This window comes from Euprymna scolopes, chromosome 1 (assembly GCF_053919585.1).
Source record: "Euprymna scolopes isolate OS-2025 chromosome 1, ASM5391958v1, whole genome shotgun sequence".
Taxonomy (NCBI): domain Eukaryota; kingdom Metazoa; phylum Mollusca; class Cephalopoda; order Sepiida; family Sepiolidae; genus Euprymna; species Euprymna scolopes.
The window spans coordinates 102,114,478-102,138,241 of NC_136482.1; the positions used below are offsets into that span (position 1 = coordinate 102,114,478).

General features: G+C 31.8%; 1 protein-coding gene across 1 annotated transcript in view; it reads left to right on the forward strand.

Moving 5' to 3' along the window:
* Positions 1-213: 213 nt before the first annotated feature.
* LOC145261260 (UPF0489 protein C5orf22 homolog) overlaps positions 214-23,764 on the forward strand; it is a 37,436-nt gene continuing 13,885 nt past the window's right edge. Inside the window, exons 1-6 of the mRNA XM_080119749.1 lie at positions 214-549; positions 3,098-3,243; positions 5,681-5,830; positions 9,364-9,653; positions 12,541-12,971; positions 20,924-21,033. Coding sequence (XP_079975875.1) covers positions 496-549; positions 3,098-3,243; positions 5,681-5,830; positions 9,364-9,653; positions 12,541-12,971; positions 20,924-21,033 — 1,181 coding nt within the window. The 5' untranslated portion in view covers positions 214-495. The remainder of the gene's footprint in view (positions 550-3,097; positions 3,244-5,680; positions 5,831-9,363; positions 9,654-12,540; positions 12,972-20,923; positions 21,034-23,764) is intronic.

The window sequence follows — 23,764 nt, forward strand, 5'->3', positions numbered from 1 at the left end:
TGTTTTGTTTTGAACTTTTTCGTTGGACAAAAAAGAAACGAACAAATTACAGTAAAAACTTATTATATTACAAAAAAAAATAAAACAAAAAAAACTTGTTTCGGTAGGTCGTTGTTTCTTGGTTTATTTTTCGTTTTGTTTATTTCTGTTAAAATTATGTTTACATGTTTCCTTCATTTTTTTTTTTTTTTAACAGCATTTGTTTACGCTTTCATAATCAGCGAAGAAGCTCGGTTGTTAACGTCGTGTTCCGAGTTACGTCTGGTTCAAGCACAAGTACCGTTTTATATTCATCTGACGTCTCTCATAGGAATATATGCTCTTTTTTGGAGAGAGAAGGAAGTGAAAAATAGACATTAAGAAAAATGCTTATCTACTCTTTAACTGAGCTCTTCTGTTTAAGGAAAATACACGTGAATTTCGAATGCTGAATCAATTCATTGCGGGGGGAACCGCTGCTTTTAAATAATAATATAAAAAAAAAGCAGTCGTGATATGGCGAATATAAAATCGACTTTACCTATCTATATTGTTGATGACCACGATAAAGTAAGTTGAACCACTTATCTTTAATTCTTATTTCAGTCACGTAAATTATTTAGAATGAAATGGATTTTGGATTTGTCCTCAAACGACTTATTTTGGGGTCTTTTTCTTTTAGTTGAAGGTGGCAACATATCATAGTAAAGGAATTTTCATCATTTCCACGTGAAACGCTAAAACAAGAACTTGTCATTTCTTATGTTATTGCTGGTGGCCATCTTGGTACGCCTGCGCGTATTTTCTCGGTGTTGCAGCTGTTGCACTGTTGCGTTTACATATTAAGATCGCCACCGGTAATAACATAAGAAATGACATTGCTTGATATCCGGAAAAACTACTTATTTGAGAAAAATTTAAATGCGATATTCGTTTTCAGCATACCCGAAAACCTTTAAAAGTAGTCCTTTTAAAGAAAAATGTTTCGGTGGAAATCAGGTAACAATTTACTTTTAAAACATCTATGAAAAATGTAATTTTGGGATATATTACTATTTTTGACATGATAAGTAACTAATATTGTTTTTGTTTAAAAGGATATATTTAAAAAAAAAAAACGATCCCAACAAGCATCACTTGTTTGGTCATCTTTTACAAAACAATTTTTTTTTTTTCGGCAATCATTAACAAGTGCGTTCTCAAACATAAGACAGTTGATGTAAATACAGAATGGAAGTCACTAAGCGTGAAACGAAAAAGAATTATTCGAAGAAATTTTAAAAATAAAAGTTTATTTTTGCAGTGTTTTGTGCATTAATCATACAAGAAGTACAAAAAAAACAAAAAAAAACATTTAATATATTATTTCAAAAATATTTTATTTATAGAAATGTAACAAATAAAATTTTTCACTTTTTTAAATTGTTTCCTGATAAAACAAAATGCTAAAACAAAAAATCTTTATTAAAAAAAAATGAAACAAAAGAGGTTTATTATTTTTTATTTGCTAAAACTAAAAACTAACACAAGAAACGTTAAAACTAAAATAATTTTTTGAAATAAAATATTTCTATATGATTTCATATTTCGTTTCATGCTTAGTGACTTCCGGTCCGTATTTACATCAGCCGTCTTAATTTTGGGAACACAATCATTAGAGATTGCTTCTTTTTTTCTTCTTTTTCTTTTTTTTTCTTTTTCTTTTTCTTTTTTTCTTTTTTCTTTTTCTTTTTTTCTTTTTCTTTTTTTCTCTTTTTCTTTTTTTCTCTTTTTCTTTTTTCTTTATTTCTTTTTTCTTTATTTCTTTTTTCTTTTTTTCTTTTTTCCTTTTTTCTTTCTTTTTTTTCTTTTCTTTTTCTCTTTTCTTTTTTCTCTTTTCTTTTTTCTTTTTCTTTTTGCTTTTTCTTTTTTCTTTCTTTTCCCTTTTCTTTTCTTTTTTCTTTCTTTTCCCTTTTCTTTTCTTTTTTCTTTTTCTGTTCTTTTCTTTTCTCTTTTTCTTTTCTTTTCTTTTCTTTTCTGTGTACACTTATGTCGCTTGACAATTACATTTGATTCCTAACTCATGAAAGCATGAAATGACTGTGGTACGGATTGTATTGAATTGTGAAGTTAATTCTCTGCTGGTTAACTTTTGATTGACCTCTGCAGTGTTTTTAATTGTCTTCATCAATTGATTTTGGCCTTCCTGAACGTGGCCAATCTGACAGGTTAAAGTCTCGAGAATATAATTTTGCAAGCCACCATCGACATTTTCGATCATTCAGAACATTCATCCCATAGACAGTTCCAATATTCCTTGTAGGCGAGTTTCCTTTTTTGAATACATGGAGCATACAATGTCTCAGATGCTCCTCACTAATATCCATTTTTTGATGGCTGAGACAATTAAATTTAATATTTTCCCACTAATTACTATACTTAAAAGGCAAAGCAAGATATTAAGACACAAATTCATCCAAAAAATCTAGAATTGTGTACAACTTAGGAGACTGCAAAGTGATGAAATAAAAAAAAAAAGAAACATTTTTTTTCCAACCTGATAGCTCACATTCGAAGGCTAGAAGTCTTTGATTGGTGATGTATTCGGCGCATTGTCTGGATTCATGCCGGCCATATCTCAAAGGCCACAATCCACACATAATGTAAGTTTCTTAGACTTGAGAAACTACATCTTATCAGGAGGCACTGATGGTTTGAGCAAGTGACCTGATTCACAAGGCAATAGCACCACCATCACCGTTACAGGAATGATGGAAGAAGAGCAGTCAAAACTGACCTGGAAGTTATGCCTGGTCCTTGCGTCTTCGGTGTGCGACAAAGGAATTGCGAATGACTGAAGTATGCTGAGTGGTCAACAGTGGACTGGCTTGGATGGACTGCTTTGGCTCTTGATGCAGCGAATTCACTTGGAGCTGGCTTAACACACCCCAGATGTCATACAAGTAAGTAAGTACAAAATGGGAAAGATATTCTAGCAGTCTCTATAGTACAATTTAACAAAAATATTGTTTATTTAAATTAATGTACAACTCTGTAAAAATTAACAAAAAAAAAACACTATGTTTGTATCATTATAAAAGTTTTTTTTTTTTATCTATTTATTTTTTTTTTTTTCCAGGTTCTACCATTTATTCATCGGGCCATTGGCTCAAAACGGCTTCCATTTTCAGGCACAACCATTGTTCATTTTGATGCCCATCCTGATCTCCTGATTGAAGCGCATTTGAAGGCAACGGATACATTTAATAAACATCATCTATACAAGTATGAAAAAAAATCCATTATTTTTTTTTTATTATTTATTATTATTTACTCACTACGAGTTTTCACACGGGTAATCATTAGTGATTGTTCACTGGTGTTCCATGGAGTCTGAGTGACAAAAAATCTCCCCAGATTTCCGGCACTCTTCACCTCTTTTAATAATTGATGCAAATGATTTTACATTATTGCAACAGCTATTTACCATTGATTTCTTGCTGACAACGCTTGGCTTTTTCTCGAATTTTATTCCTCCATGTTACAGTACTTTCCACACTCTTTCAGTAAAGGTCTGGTTGGTGTTCTCTCTCCTTCGTCTATCCATTGTCCATGACTCTTCAGACATTTTGTATGGTACCAACCAAGTATAGTGCCACAATTTTTATCATCATCATTATCTTTATGCTGATTATTATCTATATATTAATATGAGAGCATGTGTGTTATTTTGTGTGCCATACTTACATCTTTTTTCTTCTAAGTGACTGTCATTTAATTATGACTTTCTATTTCTTGTAATAAATAATTTTACCAAAAATTCTTCATAAGTTTTGGTTTCGATTGTAGCTGAAGGAACTCAAATTATATATATATGAGAGCAAATAGTTAATAAAACATGTTAAAAAACACTTTGAAAAAGAGTTAAAAACATATTTAATTTGAAAAGGAAACACTAAGTGGATAGTCCTTAACCCACGTAGTTTCGAAGAAATACTTTCCTTCTCATCAGAGGGTAGGAATTAGTAAAATATGGGATCGGATTTTGCATGCAAAAGTATTTGATGAAACTGCAAGTAAGGTCAATTTTATTTTATATATATATATATATACACACACACACACACACACATATTTTTTTTCTTCATGCACCTAAGTCATGGATATATTTGTTATTTTCGAAATTACACCTTTATAATATATAAGAATCAATAGAAAATTGACTCTAATATTATATACGGAATCTGCACAAATTAAAATATATTTAAGCATATTTTACAACTGGGTTATGCTGGGCATCCCTGCTAACTTGGAAAAATACTTTTGCAGTTTTAACAAAAGAGCTACAATAATATCAGTGTGTCTCCAAGATAAGAACAAGGTCCCCAATCATCTGACAAAAACAAAAGAACAGATTTCAAAAGTTGATTTTTAGGGGTATCAACTCTGTTTTGAACGAATATCACATTTAAAATTTTCACTGACAAGTACTTTTTATGATATTTATTATAATAAAAACTACTTGTCAGTTGTCAGTGACAATTTTAAATGTGATATTCGTTCAAAACAGAGGTCTTAATTTAAGGCCTTTTATTATTTAATTTATTCCCTATTGTTTTCACTGGTCGCTATGTTTGTTTATATACATGTGCATTCAATTTTTACTTTTTAAAAGGTAAAGCTTTAGTTGGTACTCTGTCTCATTTTGATCAAAATATTTTTAATAAAACTTTTAAACCAAACATTTGAATGGACTGAATTTTATTTTTAAATAAGGAAAAACCCACTATTCCAATCCATGGTGTCCCATTCTGGAAGGAACCAGCTCTCCAAAATGAGGCATTCTTAATTGATATTTTTATTTAAATAAAAAAGGTATCAATTTATTTAAATATATTTTGTTTTAAATATGTTTTGTTCCTTACATGAAAAACTTGCTTAGTATTTGGTTTAAATAGTTTTATTAAAAAGTTTTGTAAATATATATATATATATATATAAAGAATATACTCTTTGGTTAAATGGTTTTATTAAAATGTTTTGTAAATAGCTACTACTAAAAGCTCCCTATGATACATAAATTTTGGTCGTGAATGTCCGAACACATCTGTTATTTTATATTTGTTTACAGAGGGCAGTTGTATATGCAAAGATCAAGGTCAAACCGGCATAGATTGAAATCTGTTTTGTTTTTGTTGGTCAGTTGGTGACTTTTTGTTATCTTGATCCAAATTAGTTATGTAAATAGTTTATTAACTTAATGCGAATAAATGTTATTTTGATATAAAAGATAAAAGATTTTTTATTTAATGCTCAATTGATCTTTTTATAAAATGTAACATCTCCTTCCATTACTATTGACAGTATGAGTATTTTATTCATAACTTGAAAAATTGAAAACTATAGAAAGTAGAAAATAAGAATAAAAATGGTGATATGGGATTTAGGGTTAGGAGCAGGTGTACATAAGGGTTTCCATACATTACCGGGCAACACTAAGTCAGCCTTCTAGGGAAAATTAGAAATTCTGCTCTTTCCATTAAAAAATTTTTTTAATTATTCGGTATCTATAGTTTAAAGTTTAGAGTCAGTAAAAATGTATCAATTTCGACTCTGACTCTCAACTCCAGTCACCTATGAATTGCTTCTGATTCTGATTTCATGCTTCTCATTAAAAGAAAAATGGTTCATAATTATTGTTTTGTCCTTGTTTTAATTCTAGTTCTGTCAGCATTGCGACATGGCTTGTTCCTTTATTGTATGCTGGTCACATCAAAACCGTTATTTGGGTAAAGCCACCCTGGGCTCATCAAATTCCTGACGGCAAATGTGAATTCTGGGTGGGTGAATGCAAAGAAACAGGTAAAATCAAGTAAGTTTGAATATTAACTTTTGTTTTGTTTATTTTTAATTTTTTTTAATGGAATTCTAGACAAGGCATGAAGCCACTTGAAGTAAGAAGCTAACAACAATGAAAGATGATTATTGCAAAGACAGGAGATAATTATTGATCTTAGGCTTGAAAAGATCAAGGCTATAGGTAAGAGGAAAACAGTCAACAGGAAAAGAGTTCCATAAGCCTGCAGTTCTTGAAAAGAAGAAGCTACTGGAATAGGAATACATTAGAAATTATTTTGTTTGAGCAAAGATAATTTTCTTTGAGCTAATGCTGATTACCCTTAATGTGTTCTATTTTTTAGGATTCTCCAAAAAAAAAAAGAGGTTATATATTTTCAATGTTATTTTATAATTGGTATGTTATGTTAATTTCTTTAAATTTATGAAACATCTATTCAGTTTAAAAAAAATTCTTAAGATGTATGTGAAATTCAAACTCCGGTATTGACACCTACTGCCGTAGTAATGTGTACTCTGATTGACAAAAAAAAGGAAGACGCAATCACGTTTTTAGTTGCATATAAAAACTCCCAGAACATAACTTTTTAATCTATAAACATAAAAGCAAAAATGTGTGTATGTATGTATGTATGTATGTTCGCTTTTTGTGTATGTCCGCAAAAGGATTTTTCCGCTTAGTTCTCGCTCGGCTCGCTCATTCTTAAAACTTTTTATATCACGTGTAAATCGTGATATCTACGAGTTAACAATGGGGGTCGCCTGTCTATTTAATTTGCCCGACTTTGAAAAGCTAAATAGTCCACAATTTTGGATTGTTATGTGTTGATTCGGCTTTTTCGTATTAAAGTGAAACTAAGCTTAACACATCGTTCCCGGCGCGATCGCTGGGAACATCAAAAAGCAATCAGCTTTGATTAATGCAGAGTTTCTCCTTATATCACACAATTGTTATTTAATTTGGACAATCCCCTTTTTATGGGGAGCTGGTTTCTTCCCACAACATTTTGGGGAAACAAAAAAAAAAAAAAAGAACTGCCTCGCAGTAAATAGAAAAATTGCCCCGCAGTGAAAGTTGACCTCATTAAGTCATTAAGTACGGGCACCTGCCAATTCTCAATACTTAAATTAATTCAAACATGTTTCCGTTACTTTTTCTTGGTGGCCGATTGGTTAACGTCGCACGTTTTTTTTTTTTTTTTTTTTTCACACTTTATTTTCCAACTTCGCCTCAAGGCTTCGGGTTCAATCCTTCCTACTTACCTACCAAAATTTTTTACCCCCCCCCCCCGACACAAACACCCGGGCAACGATTTTTTATTATTCTTTTGTTTTGATTTACTCCAAACCACACGCACCTCTAAACACCCGGGCAACGCCGGGTACCCCCGCTAGTCTATAATATAAATCTCACCTGCCTGTTTAAACGTATGTTTGTATGTCTGCCTAAAACTGACAGATTTTTACAAGATCGGTATCATGTTGAAGCTTGATCCTTCGAAAAATTGGCTAAAAACATTAATTCCTTCACCTTCAACTGGGCACTTTTCTACAAGGAGGGGTCGCTTTTTTCGCCAATATTTTCAGAAGTTATCCTCTCTTTTCGATTGATAGCCTTAATTTAAACCTTTACCACTTCCGGTTGGGCGATGGATGCAACAGCAAAGATGTCACTTTTTTTTTTTTTCACATTCTTTTCCTCCTTTACGGTACGGGTTCAAGCCCTGCCTGCCTACTACCACCTTTTTTTTTGCTCAACACACACCTCCAAACACCCAGGTAACACCAGGCACCCAGGCTAGTAGTATATAAACGAAACAATATTACTCTTAAAATAACTCAAGCAGGCATATTCCTCTTGTTCAGTTGTAGATTCTATTGGTTCATACTGGTTCTCATGAATCACTTTCTAAAATTACAGTTCACAGAACCAATGTTACAGATTTCTTTGGGAGTGATATATTTCTGTTGCAAAGTCTAAAGCTAGTTCCCATGTATGAGGTGATTAATGGAGGGAAGTTGAAGTTTGTTCTATGATTCTCACATAGGATTGATATAAAAATTAGATTAAGTTGCCTCATGGTATTCTTTATCTTCTATTTTTTTCATAATAAATTTGAGTTTTAAAAGAAAGGTAGTTTTGTATTCAACTTCATTTAGAAATTCTAATCTTCTGTAATTTCATGATAACATTAGTGATTTAGAGAGACTTTGCCAAGACCTGCACTCAGATCTATCATCTATAATTGATGCACGCAGAAGTAAATAGGCACCGTTTATAATCATTAATAATAAAGACTGGTGTGAGCAGGTTCTAATCGATCTAGGTACGATGCTATTGAGGTTTGCGATGAATTTATGTTAAGCGCAGCACACTTTTTTTCTTTCTTTTTTTTTTTTTACATAGGCATCACCACTTATCAAGGTCAAGAGGCCACTCGTGGATAAGGGTTAAAGAGTGTACAGTAGAAATTGGACTTTCAGATTGATCCATACTATGGCTTTTTTTTTCTGAAACTCTGACAAACGTTTTCACCTCAATTTGAATTTGCATCAAATGTATAAAGATATAAAGAATATTATTAAACAGATCCCACATGAAATTGCAGCAAAGTATAAAGATAAGCCCTTCTAAATTGTTTATTATTGTTGTGCACATACACACACACACACACACACACACACACAAACATGTGCATGTACAAATGCTTATCATAATAGGAATACACTGATAAAATTCTCTTAAATATTTCAGCAGGTATACAAAAAAATATGCCTTTGAAAATTTATTTTTGAACATTTTCTGTCTTGCTAATAAATTTCCTTAGAAACAATGTTTTCCATATTTAGAAATCGAATTAATTACTTTTCCATTCTCAATTAATTTCCTCTTCATTTAATAGAGCAGATAATACGATGAAGTCCAAGTTTTATTGTTTCTCTGATTAATCTGAAGTATAGGATGTAAGAAGATTAATTCAACTCACTTTCTCATTTCTCATTGGAACAAAGTTGCTTTCTTTGGTATAAAATTAACAAGACAATGTTTTTCTTTGCTGATAACAAGAATATTTTTATTTCTTACTTAAATTCATTTACAAATAAACAAATAGGTTTTGGACTTGCACTGTTGTATCATTCCAATTCACTCTTCTTCTGTTTTGTTTGACTCTCTTCTCCCTCAGCACCAACATTGAGTCTTTTAAATAATCTTTGGTCACGTCATACAACATCAGTTATAGGATAAATGGCTATGACCCAATTTCAACTTTCTCGGATAATACTATTCTTTAGTTGATCATGTTTTTCAACCACCATCGAGAAGGAATGTTTTCCCTTTGTCCATTTCTTTCCAAAATAATTCTTTGTTCTTTATTTTCTTTTTAATTTTGACCTCAAATCCATTTGCAGGCGAGCCAGGTTCAAAACCCGCATCTTGTTTAATAACATTACAAACCTTTAGATTCAAACCTATTTTTGTTTTGTAATTATCAATTAGTTCCTTTCTCTTTGTATCTCTTCTAATTTTCTTCTCTGAATTTGTTACAGGTTGACATGTACAGAAAGCTATTTTCTCAGTGAATCTCTGTATGCTAGTGAACAACAGTTGATAAACAAGAAGTTTATAACTTTGATCACTATCACAGTTGATCCTCAAAAATGGCCGTCCTCCCCAACACTTAATTCAGATTCAGAAGATTCTGACTGCAGTTTGAACTCAAATACCTCTTGTTCCAAATCTCAAGAGAATCAGAAAAGTGCTTTATTTTCAGATGGAAAATCAACCACTAAAAACAATTTTGAAGAACAATCTCATAAGAATATCTCCATGCAATTAGGTAAGGACATTTTACCAAAAATAAAAAAGATAAAAATTAATCTCTTGTGCATTTGTCCTTATGATATAAATACAAGAGGATGTTGAATTTGGAATGTCAGTGCAAAAGTTTTTGCTAATTTTAAATTTCCTCTTGAAAATGAAAAATTGTATGTTTTTGAAAATCTTAATTCATAGCAATTGCTTTGCTCTCTATAACTTGATTCAATCTGTGAACATACTTATAAATGCCTCACTTATAAAATTATTTAGGTTTTGATGTGAAATATGAATCTAACTCGTGTTCAATTTTTTCCTGTGATGTTAATCTAAGATCATCTAAATGGTTTAGTAATCCTCGAAATAAGTGATAATCCATGTGAGCTAGGTCAGAAGCATATACAAGATGGGGCAAATACCCCTTGTTCTAAATCTCAAGAGAATTCTTCTAGAAAATCTTCAGTCAGTAGTGCTGTGTGAAAACAAGCATTATCATGATGGAAGATGATTCTTTTTCTGTTGACTAAATAAGGTTGTTCTCGGATGAGCACGGGTGAAAATATTGCAGAAAAATATGAATAATGCTTTAATAATCTGAAAGAAAAAGTTCCAAATTAATCATGGTGATATAGTTAAGTAATAACAATATGCATAAAGTAAATTACAATGGTTTAAAATAACACTGCTACAAACCAGCAAAACGTTTCACCGACCTGATATAATTCTTTATATCTAATAATACTCACACTAAGACTTTGCCATTTTTTTGTCTAGTGCTATTCTCTTTTGAACATTTGATACTATTATTATTCATTAGTATTTTTTTACTATTTTGTATAGTAATATTGGTGACACCATTGGAGTACAGGATGGAACAAGTACTAGTTTGATTGAATTGGATTTAGTAAGTTCAGAGAACTTGTGAAATTACTAACCAGAAAAGCATTACCACTGTCTACCAAGGGAATAGTTTATCAGGCATATGCATGCAGTGTAATGATGTATCGCAGTGAAACTTGGTCAGTGAGTGTTGAGGTCATGCATTGCATGGAGAGAAATAATATAAGAATGATACAATGAATGTGTAATATGAGTTTTAAAGTCAGGTTTAGTTATGATAATCTCAAAGTAGTAGGCTTTGATAGCATGACCATGGTGAAAGAGTGAACGAGAGCTTTTTGGGTAAGTAGATGTAGAGCAGTTAAATTAGCAGGTTCAGTTCACAGGGGAAGACTGAGTAAAACATGGAAGGAAGTAATAAAAATGGACTTGGAGAATAAATAAAGATCTGATCTTTATTTATGGGTTACTTTGGAAATTAATTTCTTAAAGCTGTTCAATGTATACTAGCATGAAACATGGACATTAAACGGAATATGATGTGATGATGATAAATATCAACTAATACAATAAATAAAATTACAAATATGTATCTAACCCAACCCTAACTCTAATCTGCGCGATTAAAATTAAATTATATTTCTTCTAATTTATTAAAAAGTAGCCTTCATAGATTCGTATTAGCTAAGAACAGACAGTGTGTTTGTTAAAAATTCAGGTACGCTCGGCCAACCTTTTCCGGTATTTCTGTCAGCTGCCGAGTGAACCCTAGCCAACTTCATGGAAACCACAGATTGATAAATGCAGAAGCACTCAATTTACAATGAAAAATTTGGTATATAGGATAACAAGATTCATGCATTTATAAATTAATCATTTTGAATCAATTTGTGCATTAGTGAATGAATGCAGGCGGTTTGATAAAATATTGAATAATTCACTGTACCGCTTTATGTGCAAATGTGAATAAAATTGAAAACTCTAGCATCATGCAAGAAATTCTTGAGAACCATTTCTAATTTGGAAATAGTTTAAGTCATTGAACACCACACTATGAAAGAAGTTTATAATAAATGATTAGATAGGAGAAAGCTGCGAAAAGACATGTATATGTCATAATTTATTCCTCAAGCGAAGTCAGTTAAACTCTCCAAACCTGTAAGGAAATATTTGAACATACCTAAAACCTTATTATGTTGTATTCTGAAGAGATTGGGGGTAGATTGAGGTTTAACCTCAATTTAAAGAGTATTCATAGAAGAAACAGCTTGAATTAAGATAGGAGCACATGAAGTATAACTTTGATTAAATTCTGTTTACGAATTAATATAGAGCGACTCCCAATGGACTTGATGGTTGAAAAAGAGGATGATGGATGGATCAAGGAGGTGGCAGTGTGATTTACAGTCAAGAATAGTTCATAATTAAATGGTTTGGCTACTTCCAAGTACAATGTCTAAAATTTAAGGCTTAAGCTTAAGGAGTTTTAAGAAGAAATTGAAAATAAGGGAATGCTATTTAATTGATGTATAATGACTAGGGCTAGGACAACAGCATATTCTTTTCCTTGTTTTGACTCTCAGATATGTATCCATTGATATCTTATATGTTTTTATGTAGAGTGATGTTGTTCTTGTTGATTGTGTCTAACTGTGCAGGATATATACTCAAGAATATTCTGTTGTCCTAGTCCTAATAATGACTATGGATCAAATTTAATGTGAATCTGAAATATTGGGAATTGAGAAGTTGAGCTCATATCATGCTCTATAAAAGCCCTTTGAAATATTCCAAATAAATCGAAATTTGAGAAATATTAATTAATTGGTGTCTCATACCTATTGTTAATTAATAATAATATCTTAATTTTCATGAAAGCTTCTACTCCCTCTTGATCCTCTTTTGCATAAAACCAAATTAAATTAAATACGTCTATGTTCAAAAATGAATAATGATTGACTAATTAGTTTAGGAGTTACTCCTGTACATACAAATACATAAACATATAAGCATAACTTTGTATAACAGAAATGTATTTATATATATATATATTTTTTTTTTAAATTTAGATTTTAATTCAAGTGCAAATCAATCAACATCGACTTCAATAAATTCTGCTTTGGAAATGTGTCATTCTAAAGAAGAAAACCATACAGGATCCAGTATACGGAATAAAAGAACTAGTTCTGATTCAAGAACATATCCTGAACAATGTTCCAAACAATTGAAAATGTCCACTAAGGAGGACATTATATCTGAAAAGACAATTGAGGACAACGAATCATATACAAATAGTAAACAGCACAGTAGAAACGGTGCCACTTTTTCCAAATTCCAAAATCTCTTTGCAAAAATTGGGCCCACAGATGCCTTAATTCTTGATATTGATTTAGACTTTTTTTCTACAAAGAATCCTTTTCTGGAACTCTATACTGATAAGCAGTACCAACTGCTGAAGAAACTTTATCAATTCTCAAAGCCAAAAGATTCTTCACATGAGGTAAGGAATGTCTGCTTGGATTTTTACATGCACTAAAACGTTTTGCTCTGGAATCTAAAATTATTTTTTTTTGTAAATTTTTCAAACATGACATGTAAATTGTAATCTCAATTCTCCTGGCTAATAATTTACTGATGATGTAACACTTTACATATGATATTTGTTACTGTTGAAGAAGAAATAACACAGTAGTTTTAGGAGAGTCAAAAGTGGAGCTTTACTTATGACAGCCTTGTAATGCTTGCTTTCCTTATTTTGTCCATTAGTCTTTACATTTCATGAGCAATGTTTCTAACAAAGGGGAAATAATTGCTGTTTTCTGGGTTGGAATCCATCCATCTAACACCTATCGTTGGCTAGTTTTTGATCTTCAATTGGTATTTAAAAATTCTTTTAGCTCCTTACATCAAGTGGATGCATGCCTTGTCTGGAGCGATTTCCATTAAAAACGGGGTTAATTTTTTTAGATTTATTTTTCAAAGTTTGTCTTCATAACTTGTTCCATTGATTTCACTCTATGATCCTAGCTTTCTTTTTTCTTTTTTTTATTCACCTCAAACAACATTGCAATGTAATGAGGTACTGTGAATTATGGACCATATCTACAGACATACTGTGAGAAGCTATGCAGCAAGATGTTTGTTCACATTACTTTTAAATTTCTGCATATTGATACATTCAGGCAGCAGGGAGGGAATTTCAAAGGCTAGCAGTTTGAAGAAAGAAACTATTAGAGTAGAAAGTCTTCTGACATTTGGAGACATCTACAGTGAAGGGTTAGGATTTTGTTGACTAACGGGTCTTTTAAGTCAAAGGGGCACCAGTGCAGCAAGTTCATCAGAGTACATTCCATTAAATCATTTGTAAAACAATCCATTTTTGCGGCAATGGAACAGATAATGGATGTTAAAATGTTTTTGATTCCTAATGGGGTATGCCACCAATGATTTCGACGATCGTTTTTATAACCACAAGTTATAATAAACAACCAATCAGAAGCTTCCAAAGTTAATATAAAAATTGTTGAATTTTGGATTCAATCAGTTCGCTGTCGTCTCTGTCATGAACCTGCATTTGATTCTTCACCGCCATCTTTGTTCAATATAATGTCTCAACATTTAACAGGTTATGGGACCAGCCATCGTCTTTTCTTTGACGGTTCGGAATCTAAATTCGAACTGTGGCAGGTAAAATTTCTGGGGTATCTAAGGATTCGGAAACTACACAAAGTGATACAAACTCCAACAGAGAATCCTAACGACACTGAATTTCTCGAAAAGAACACAACTGTTTTTGCAGAACTGATTCAATGCTTAGATGATAGAAGTCTGTCTCTGATTATAAGAGATGCCTTGGATGATGGATGGAAACTATTGAACATATTAAGATAACATTATTTATCAAAAGGGAAACCAAAAATTATATCACTATATATAGAACTAACGTCTCTAAAATGTAACGAGGATAAAACTATTACCGACTACGTTATAAGGGCAGAAACAACCGTTAATGCCTTAAAACTCTCAGGTGAAATAATAAGCGATAGCCTGTTAATATCAATGAGCGTTAAGGGACTTCCAGCCGATTTTAAACCGTTTACAACTGTTATAAGGCAAAAAGACAAACCCATAAATTTCAGTGAATTTAAAGTGGCATTGCGCAGTTACATAGAGACGAATCGGATGCTCGTGAACAATAATAATTCCAACAATATTATGAAGTTCAAAAATGCTTCTCAAAAACAGACACCACCAAATTACGCATCTCACTGCAATGTTTTCCCCAAAAGTAATTTCCCAAGAAAAAGAATAAAATTATCTGCTATAATTGTGGACAACGCAACCACAAAAGTTTCCAATGTCGATATAAAAGCTCAAAAATGGACTCCGTAAAAAACGTTGAGAACTTTGATGAAGAACATACATTTCTATTCGCATGTAACTTTGACAATACCACAAATGGTAAAATCTCCTCGTAGACTGTGGTGCTACAGCACACGTTATCACCAAGGAATCTAATTTTATTAAGTTTGATTCAAACTTTAATCCACAAAGTCATTTTGTCAAACTTGCTGACAGTAATCAAATAATTGATATTGTCTTGAAAAGAGGCGATGTTAAAATATCACTAAAAAATAATAAAGGCGAAATTTGTAACTGTATTCTAAAAAATGCTTTTCATACCTACATTTAAGCAAGACATATTTTCTGTGCAGGCTGCCATTAAACAAGGCGTGAATATAAAGTTTGGCCAAAACAAGTCAAAATTGATATACCGTAATGGAACTGTATTTGACATTAAAGAAAATGGCCGACTATATTATTTAAAAAGTTTGGTTCCCTCAAAATCTGCCTATCATGACTTGGAAACCTGGCATAAAATTCTAGGACACTGCAATACAGCTGATATTAAAAAATTATCAAATGTAGTCGAAGGCATGAAAATAATACGTTCAGACAATCTCTCAAATTGTGATGTTTGTGCACAGGGGAAAATGACAAAATATATAAGCAAAACACCAGACAAAAAGGCCACGAAAATTCTCTCACTTGTGCACTGTGACTTGGCAGGTCTGATCAGCCCAATGGGGAGAAACAATTTAAGGTATGTTTTGAACTTTGTTGATGATTATTCAGGCTTAATTATAGTTTATTTTCTAAAAAACAAGTCTGACACTATCCTCACCACTAAGAAATATTTAGCTGATATTGCCCCATACAACTCAGACAGTGGGACTGAATTTACTAGTAAAGAGTTTGAACTTCTATTAATTAACCATCATATTAAACACGAGAATTCTGCACCATATTCCTCATTTCAAAATGGCACCACTGAAAGAGCATGGCGGACCCTTTTTGAGATGGCAAGATGTCTACTTAGGGAATCAAAATTAGCGCATAGTTTATGGACGTACACTTTAATGGCAGAAGCATATATCAGAAATAGATCGTTCAATAGAAGATTAGGCAAAACACCGTATGAAACGTTTTGTGGTGTAAAACCAAAAATGAACCGAATGCATATATTTAGTTCAGATTGCTTTGCATTTATAGAAAATACCAGTAAACTAAATATTAAAAGTGAAAAAGGTATTTTCGTAGGTTACAATAAAAACAGTCCAGCATATTTAATCTACTTTCCAGACCAAAATGCCATAAAAAGGGTTAGATGTGTAAAATTCAATGATACATTAAATTAAAAAAATGGCGAGCCAGTGGATGAAAACCGTGAGGAAATATTACCTAGTATCTTAATCGACCACAATGAAAGTATTAATAATGACGACAATTGCAGTAGAACTAGTGACGTAAATATTAACCAGACACATCAATACCCGATAAGGGAGCGAAAAAGGCCAGACTTCTTAAAAATTGAAAAGATACAAGACCACGCAGTGGATTACTGTTACTCGTTGAAAAGCGCACCAGGAAGTTATAATGAGGTGATTAATTCAGAAAATCACCAAGAATGGGAAAAAGCTATGGAATCTGAATTGAAAGCTTTATCTGAAAATAACACATATGAAATAGTGACAAAACCAAAAGATAAGGATATAATTTCTTCACGCTGGGTTTTTTCCAAAAAAATCACAGCTTCTGGCAGTGAAACTTTTAAAGCAAGATTTGTTGCAAAAGGTTTTTCACAAATTTCTGGAGTGGAATATTTTGCCACATTTTCACCGACGACAAGTTTAACGACAATTAAAATTTTATTACAATTTGCTGCTCAATACAATTTAAAAATACATCAAATGGATGTAAAAAAAAATGCTTATTTAAATCCTCCGATTGACTGTGAAATCTATATTTACCCTCCAGAGGGATTTAAAATGAAAAAATAAAAATTTTGTGTTGAAACTGAATAAATCGTTATACAGACTAAGACAAAGTGCTCACAATTGGAATTTAACACTCCATAATTATTTAATAAAACAAGAATTCAAGCAATGTCTCGTAGACGCGTGCATGTATACCAAAAATATAGGTAATAAATTGTTGATTTTGGTTTTTTGGGGTTGACGATATATTACTCGCCTACACTTGTGACAACACTTTAAAAGATGTTAAAAATAGATAAAAAAATAAAAATAAACAAATAAATGAACAAATAAAATAATTTTTTTTTTTTTTTTTTTTCTGTTTGTTTTGGGGAATTCGTCTTTATTCTCATTGGTCAAAAAAAATTATCAATATATTATATAGAACCTGCATTTGATTCTTTGCCGTCATCTTTGTTACTAGGAATTACTTAACACTCAAGATCAGAACTACACTGATTCTTCATCGCCACCTTTGTTACTAGGAATTATTTAATACTCGAGATTGGAACTGCACTGATTCTTCACCACCATCTTTGTTCAACATAATGTCTCAACACTTAACAATGGAGCTTGGTAGATAGTGTGGCACCTATTAGATTGAGAAATTCTTTTTTTGAACCGTCTCCGATGAAGAGACTAGTGATTGGTGTATCAGTACAAATGTGACAACAAAACTCCATGCATTGGCGAATGGTAACTTTGTGGTTCTGATGACAGCCATAAAGCAGCCTCAGAACTGGCTGTTAAGATTATTAAGAGTTATATTCCATACACGTTTGTTCGGAGTTTGAACAAGCTTACTTCCGAAATACATACAGAAATTTTGACAGATTCCAGACATCAGAACGCATGACAATTTCTGACTACATTATAGAATTTAATCAAAAGATATCAAAGAAGCACGAAATATAAGATGAGTCTTTGGATGAGTTTGGATAATGTAGAGTTACCCAACCAGAAAAGATAATTAATCCTAACAGCATGTGTGTCAAACAAATTATATTATGACAGGATGAAGTCCTCCATAAACAGAATTTTAGTCACGCAATTAGAAAGTCAAAATGATAACATTGTGATGACTGAGCAAGAGGCAGCATTATTCACCGACCAAGGTAAAGGAGTAAATCAAATTGTTCGTTTTCAAAACCTAAGGAACACATCTGTCTAACAGGTATGGTAAAACGAGTAGATATGTAAAAACGTACTTCATTAGTGGAGAGAATGTCCACATAAAAATGAGTCGGTAAAATTTACAGAAAATTTTAATTCAGAAAAAAATGGTTCATTAATAGACAAATACACAATATGATGCTTTTTATGCAAAACAACGCTTCCAAAAATTAAATTTTTGTTATGGAATCAATAATTTTTGTAGTTGATACAGTATGTACCAGGACAGTCTGTGGTAAGAAATGGCTGAAAAATTATAGAGATAGTATAAAGTATATATAACATCTATAAAAAAAAGTCACAAGCTTTACATTTTGGTGACAGTAAAATTGTAAACTCTTATCCATAAAGTTATTTTGCCAACCAAAATACTAGATGCAAAATAAAGGTGGATATAGACCTCCCGCTTCCGTTAAGTAAAACTTTATAAAAAAAAAAACTGTTCTGGACCTGAATTCTGACATGGCTGTGGTGTTTAGAAGTAGAATTATAATTTACATTTTCTGGACACTATTACATTGATATCACTGGCACTTCTGTTTCAAAGGTATTAATGAAAAACTAACGCCCTGATATTATTGCAGCTCATTTGTTATAACTGCAAAAATATTTATCTAAACTAGCAGGGATGCCCGGCATAGCCTGGTCGTAAAATCCACTTAAATATATTTTAATTTATGCAGATTTTGTGTATATTATTACAGAATCAATTTTCTATTGATTCTGTATACATTATGAAGGTGTGAGTTCAAAAATAAAAAATATATCCATATGGCTTGAATCGAAGCTGAAATCAAAACTTATGAAGAAAAATATATGAATATAACTTGAGTTCCTTCAGCTATAATTGAAACCAAAGCCAAAATGTATGAATATTATGATGGTAAAATTATTTATAAAAATAATAGATGACTTGAGTGGCATCAGCTATAATCAAAACCAAAACGAAAACTTATGAAGAATTCTTGGTAAAAGTATTTATTACAAGAAATGGAAGGTCATAACAATTAAATGACAGTCACTCTGAAGAAAAAAGATGTAAATGTGACACAAAATAACACACGCTATCATATTAATATATAGATGAGAACATGGATGACAGTTGTAAAATTAAGATGCTGATTAAACTGCATCAACATTTTGGAGATCTGCAGAGAAATTAAAACAACTTTTGAAATCTGTAGGTACAGATAACTAACTCTGATATAGTAGATTGGTGTTATCTTAAAATGTGACACATGTAGAAAACATGCAAAACTATCGCCCAAAATTATCGTTGGTTTTTCATGGGCTAACAGCTACAACTAAACGGTAGCTGTGAATTTACGTCAATTGGACTCTAGCTTATGATACCTACACATAATTGATGAAGTTTCTCGGTTTAGTGCTGGGTACATAACAAATACTAAACGATCATCTATGTTTATTTAAAACTTTATGAAATATTGGATAAGCATTTATCGGGCAACACAGTGACTTCTCAGTGATCCTGGTGGTGGATTTGACAGTGCCAAAGTATGAGATATGGCCAAGAACTTCAACATAAGCATCATTACTACTATCGATTATTTCTCCCTAAAATAATGATCTACTTGAAAGGCATAACCAAATATTAACAGAAATTTTAATGTAAGTCAAACGTGAACAGAATCTTAACTAGGAAACAGTGTTGGCCAAAAACTTGGTTTATAAGAGTCTTACACGATTAATATCTGCAACAGAGAGATGAAAATTTTAGGTCATGAATGCATAAGTTCAGTCATCATAACAATGCAATTTGCAATTCCCTCTGAACCATTCAGGTGCAATAAAAATAGTAGGAGGCATTACATTTGGAACACACTTCATACCTTAGAATGCAGTTGTTATCAGTGTTCAGCCTGATGCTCTTAAGGAAGAGGTGAAGTGGCACAATGTCACCTTTACTGTAGACTATACCATCAGATCATCCCTATTTTATTTCGATATCACTTAGTTGTATTTTCTAACCTTTTCTACCATTCTCTTGCTAATGCTTTGTTGTTGTTGAATATTATTCCTAATGATTTTGTTGCCATTCCTTTCCCTGATATCTTTCTATTAGGAATTCTTTCTAGGATATTTGGTACTTATGGGAGGAACTATGTGAAAGTTGCCCACATCCCTAAGTTAAACCGTTTCTGTGGAACGACCTAGGTTCGAATTGTGCACACCCAGGTTGTCAGTTCGTGTTATTAGCCACTGAGTAACCGTCACTTCACTGCTGATGCTGAGGAAGTCTATTTGTTCATTCTGGCACAGATCCCAAAGGGAACTCTTATGTGTCTTCCACAACCAAGAAGCCTCATAAGTGTCTATAATCAATTATTTTTCAAAAATAAGAATGGCAATATAGTCACTGTTTCATGAAAACGGGACTGACAACTGTGATCTGTGATATCTTTAAGACAAGATTTGTCTGCATCTTTCACTACTGCACGTGTAGGAGAAGTGAAAAACGAACATTTGGGTGAGGGTGGGGGTCTTTTTATAAAGCCACTTGATGTAAGAAGCTCAAAAAATACCACTTCAAGATCAAAAACTTGCCAACAGTAAGTGTTAGCTGGATAGATTCCAACCCAGAAAACAGCAATTCTTCTTCCTTTGTCAGAAGCATCACTTATCAAAAGTGAGAACTAAAGGACAAAATAAAGGAAGCGAGAGTCATAAAGCTGCTGAAAGTAAAGCCAATGTCCACTTTCTACTTTCCTGTTGTTGTTTAATGTAAATAAACCTTATTATGTTTATAAGTGAGGTTTTTAGTTCTCTTTTTGCTAATTATTGTGTGTTATAATGAATAGAAACTGATGCCGTTCTATGTTGAGCATCAGATTTTTGACTGTGACTCTTCTGTTCTGAAAACCTTTGATATTTGACCACATTTTCAAGCTTAAAATGCGGTCTCACTTAAGTATTATCTAATTTTTGTCTTTTTAACTTTCAGGCTGTAAAAGAATGTGTAGAATCCAGGAGCAAACAATTGCAGGAACTCGAAAAAATGTTTCACATTCTTAATAAAAATCCAAAAGCTCCAATTGACAGATCAATCCAAAGGTAAAAAAAACAAAACAAAAGCAGAGTATGTTTTACAATCCACAGAGGTACAAAAAAAAATGGTCAAAAATTAAAATATATAACAAATAAATGTTATCAAAGGCAAGATAAGTTTCTTTTCTACCTATCTGGAAAAGTTTTTAGTGGTTTTACTCACTTTAAAATGTTTAATCAGTTTGAAAAACATATAATGTCGAGCAGTAGGTGAAAACAAGAAAAATGGCTGCTAATTGATACCTAAATATTTGAAATCTTGAAAATGACTTAAAAATAAAAATAAAACAAAATACTCTTAGAAAACCACCTAATATATATTATGGTAACATATATTGGGTGTGTTTCTAACAGTATTTTGTATAATTTTTTATTTTTAAGTTATTATGAAACCTTTACATTATTTATAGAATAGTTAACAGAACACCCTTTCTTCCCCATGTTAAAAATGAGTTTCTAAATAATGTAATTATTCAGCATGGTAGCATAAGTGCACAAGTACCTTTTATTTGTTATATATTTGTTTTTTTGTTCTTTGTTTTTTTTTTTTACCACTAAAAAACACAATTTTACCTTAAGTACAAGTAAAGAAGTTATAAATACCATGATGACAGAAACGCATGTACTTAGTACATTTTGTTGGTTTTTTTTTTAATGCTTTTAGTACATCTGTACTAAAAGCATTAAAAACAACAAAATAGTATTGTTTGGAAATCAAATTTGAAAAACTTGAAAATAATTTTTTTAAATTGACAAACTCAGAATAAAAAATGAAATTGATTTTTCTGCTTTCGTTTTGAAAGCAAACACAAAAACATTTTTTAAATTTTTTAAAAAATTTTAAGAGAATACGAAAGAAACTCGTTAATGCACTGACTTTGGTCATTTCCCCGTTAAACAGATTTTAATTTTTATAAAAGATAACACTTTAAAGAAATTTCCGCACAATTAATAATTATCAAATATTTACATATACATGAAAATAATTCTGAAACTATTATCTATATGAAAATGGATAATATATACCAATTTATCTTATCAATTTTGAAATATTCTTTGTCAACTTTGCTCGGTCGTAACTTTGCTTCCTGTGGTCGTAAAAATATAAATCAAAGTCCAGTAGAGATGGACTTCTATGCTTATATAGCCTGTAAAATTTCAGCTATATCCAATCAAATTTAACCCTGCACATGTGTATCCAAACGTAACGTATAAAAGACATTTCAATTATACCAGTCATCATAGGAGCAACTGGGCTTATGAAAAAGAACTTTAAAAAGTACATAGCAAGCATACCCGGTGAACCAAGTGCAAGTGAAATACAAACGATTGCACTGAAAGGGACGGCTAGAATCCTGAAAAGATTTCTTGGTTGGACTCACTAAAATAGGGGTAAATGTCAGACATCTGGTTGGATGTCCCATCCCCTAGAAGAAAAAGTTTAAGAAAAATGAAAAAAAAAAGAGAAACGTATGAAATATAAACATTGAAAAAAAGTTTCATTTTTTGCTTTCATAAATTTTTAACATTTTTTCATTTTTAACTAGGAGCATAAAAACATTCTATTCTCTTTCCAGCGATGTAATTGTTTTAAAAATTAACCCACCAATAAAAAAGATATGACTTGTTGAAGCACATTAGGTATGTAATATTGCTGATGTCCAGGATGTGCAGCATACGCTTGTAATGCTATTATAATAAGGACCTGGGCTCAAGCAAGAGAATATGACCTTACTCCTAAACGCTCTAAAAGGGATTTAACTCCCTAAAAATTTAAAGTTTTGTAAAACCATTAACTTGAATTATATAAGTTTTATTTCCACAATTTTTTTTAAAACCAGCTTTTTTTTTTTTATTGTTTTCAAACTTCCTGGCCTGGTGGGAGATGTCCTTTTCTCTTCGCTGCAACCTCTATCTCACAGAAGAGATGTTGCGAGTTTGTCTCTGCTTTATCGTTATTTTCATGGAAAGTGTTCAACTGAGCTTCAATCTATGGTCCCCCCCTCGCCAAACTTTCACAAGAAACACTAGACTAGCTGAAAACATTATCAATAATTTTCCCCACTCTTTATCTGTACCTAAACCTAAACATAGATTCCATGATCAAAGCTTCTTTCTTAGAACTGCACGCCTGTGGAATTGTCTTCCGTTTTCCTGCTTTCCAGCTGTCTATAATATGGTTGTCTTCAAGTCCAACGTGAACAAGTTTCTGATGAGCCGTTCCACTTAAGTTAACAAATTTACCGAACTTCCATTACTATCGATTACTATATTGTCCTTTTGACTACTCTACACTCTTTAACCCTTATCCTTGAGTGGCCTATAGGCCTTGATAAGTGGTGACGCCTATGTAAAAAAAAAAAAATAAAATAAAATATTTTGGTTTTTTGCATTAATAAACAGGTTAAAGAATGATCAATATTATGAACAAGTTCATCTACAGGCATTGCAACTATTGTCTGATTTCATTTTGTCTGTTTTGTAACGTGGCAACTATTTGGAGATTATTTAATCCTAAAATAAAAAAAATGCTAGAAATTAAAAATGATTCATTGTATCCAATTCATTGAACACAAGTTGCTATTTTGTCCGTATATGATAGAATGCTGGGATCATGTGAAAAATTTCAAGTAATTAAATTGCTAATTTGTTTTTGGAATCTGTACCAGGAGAATTACAATTATATTTACACAAATATTAAGATCAAATTTGTTGTTAGCAGAAATTGTTTAGCTTT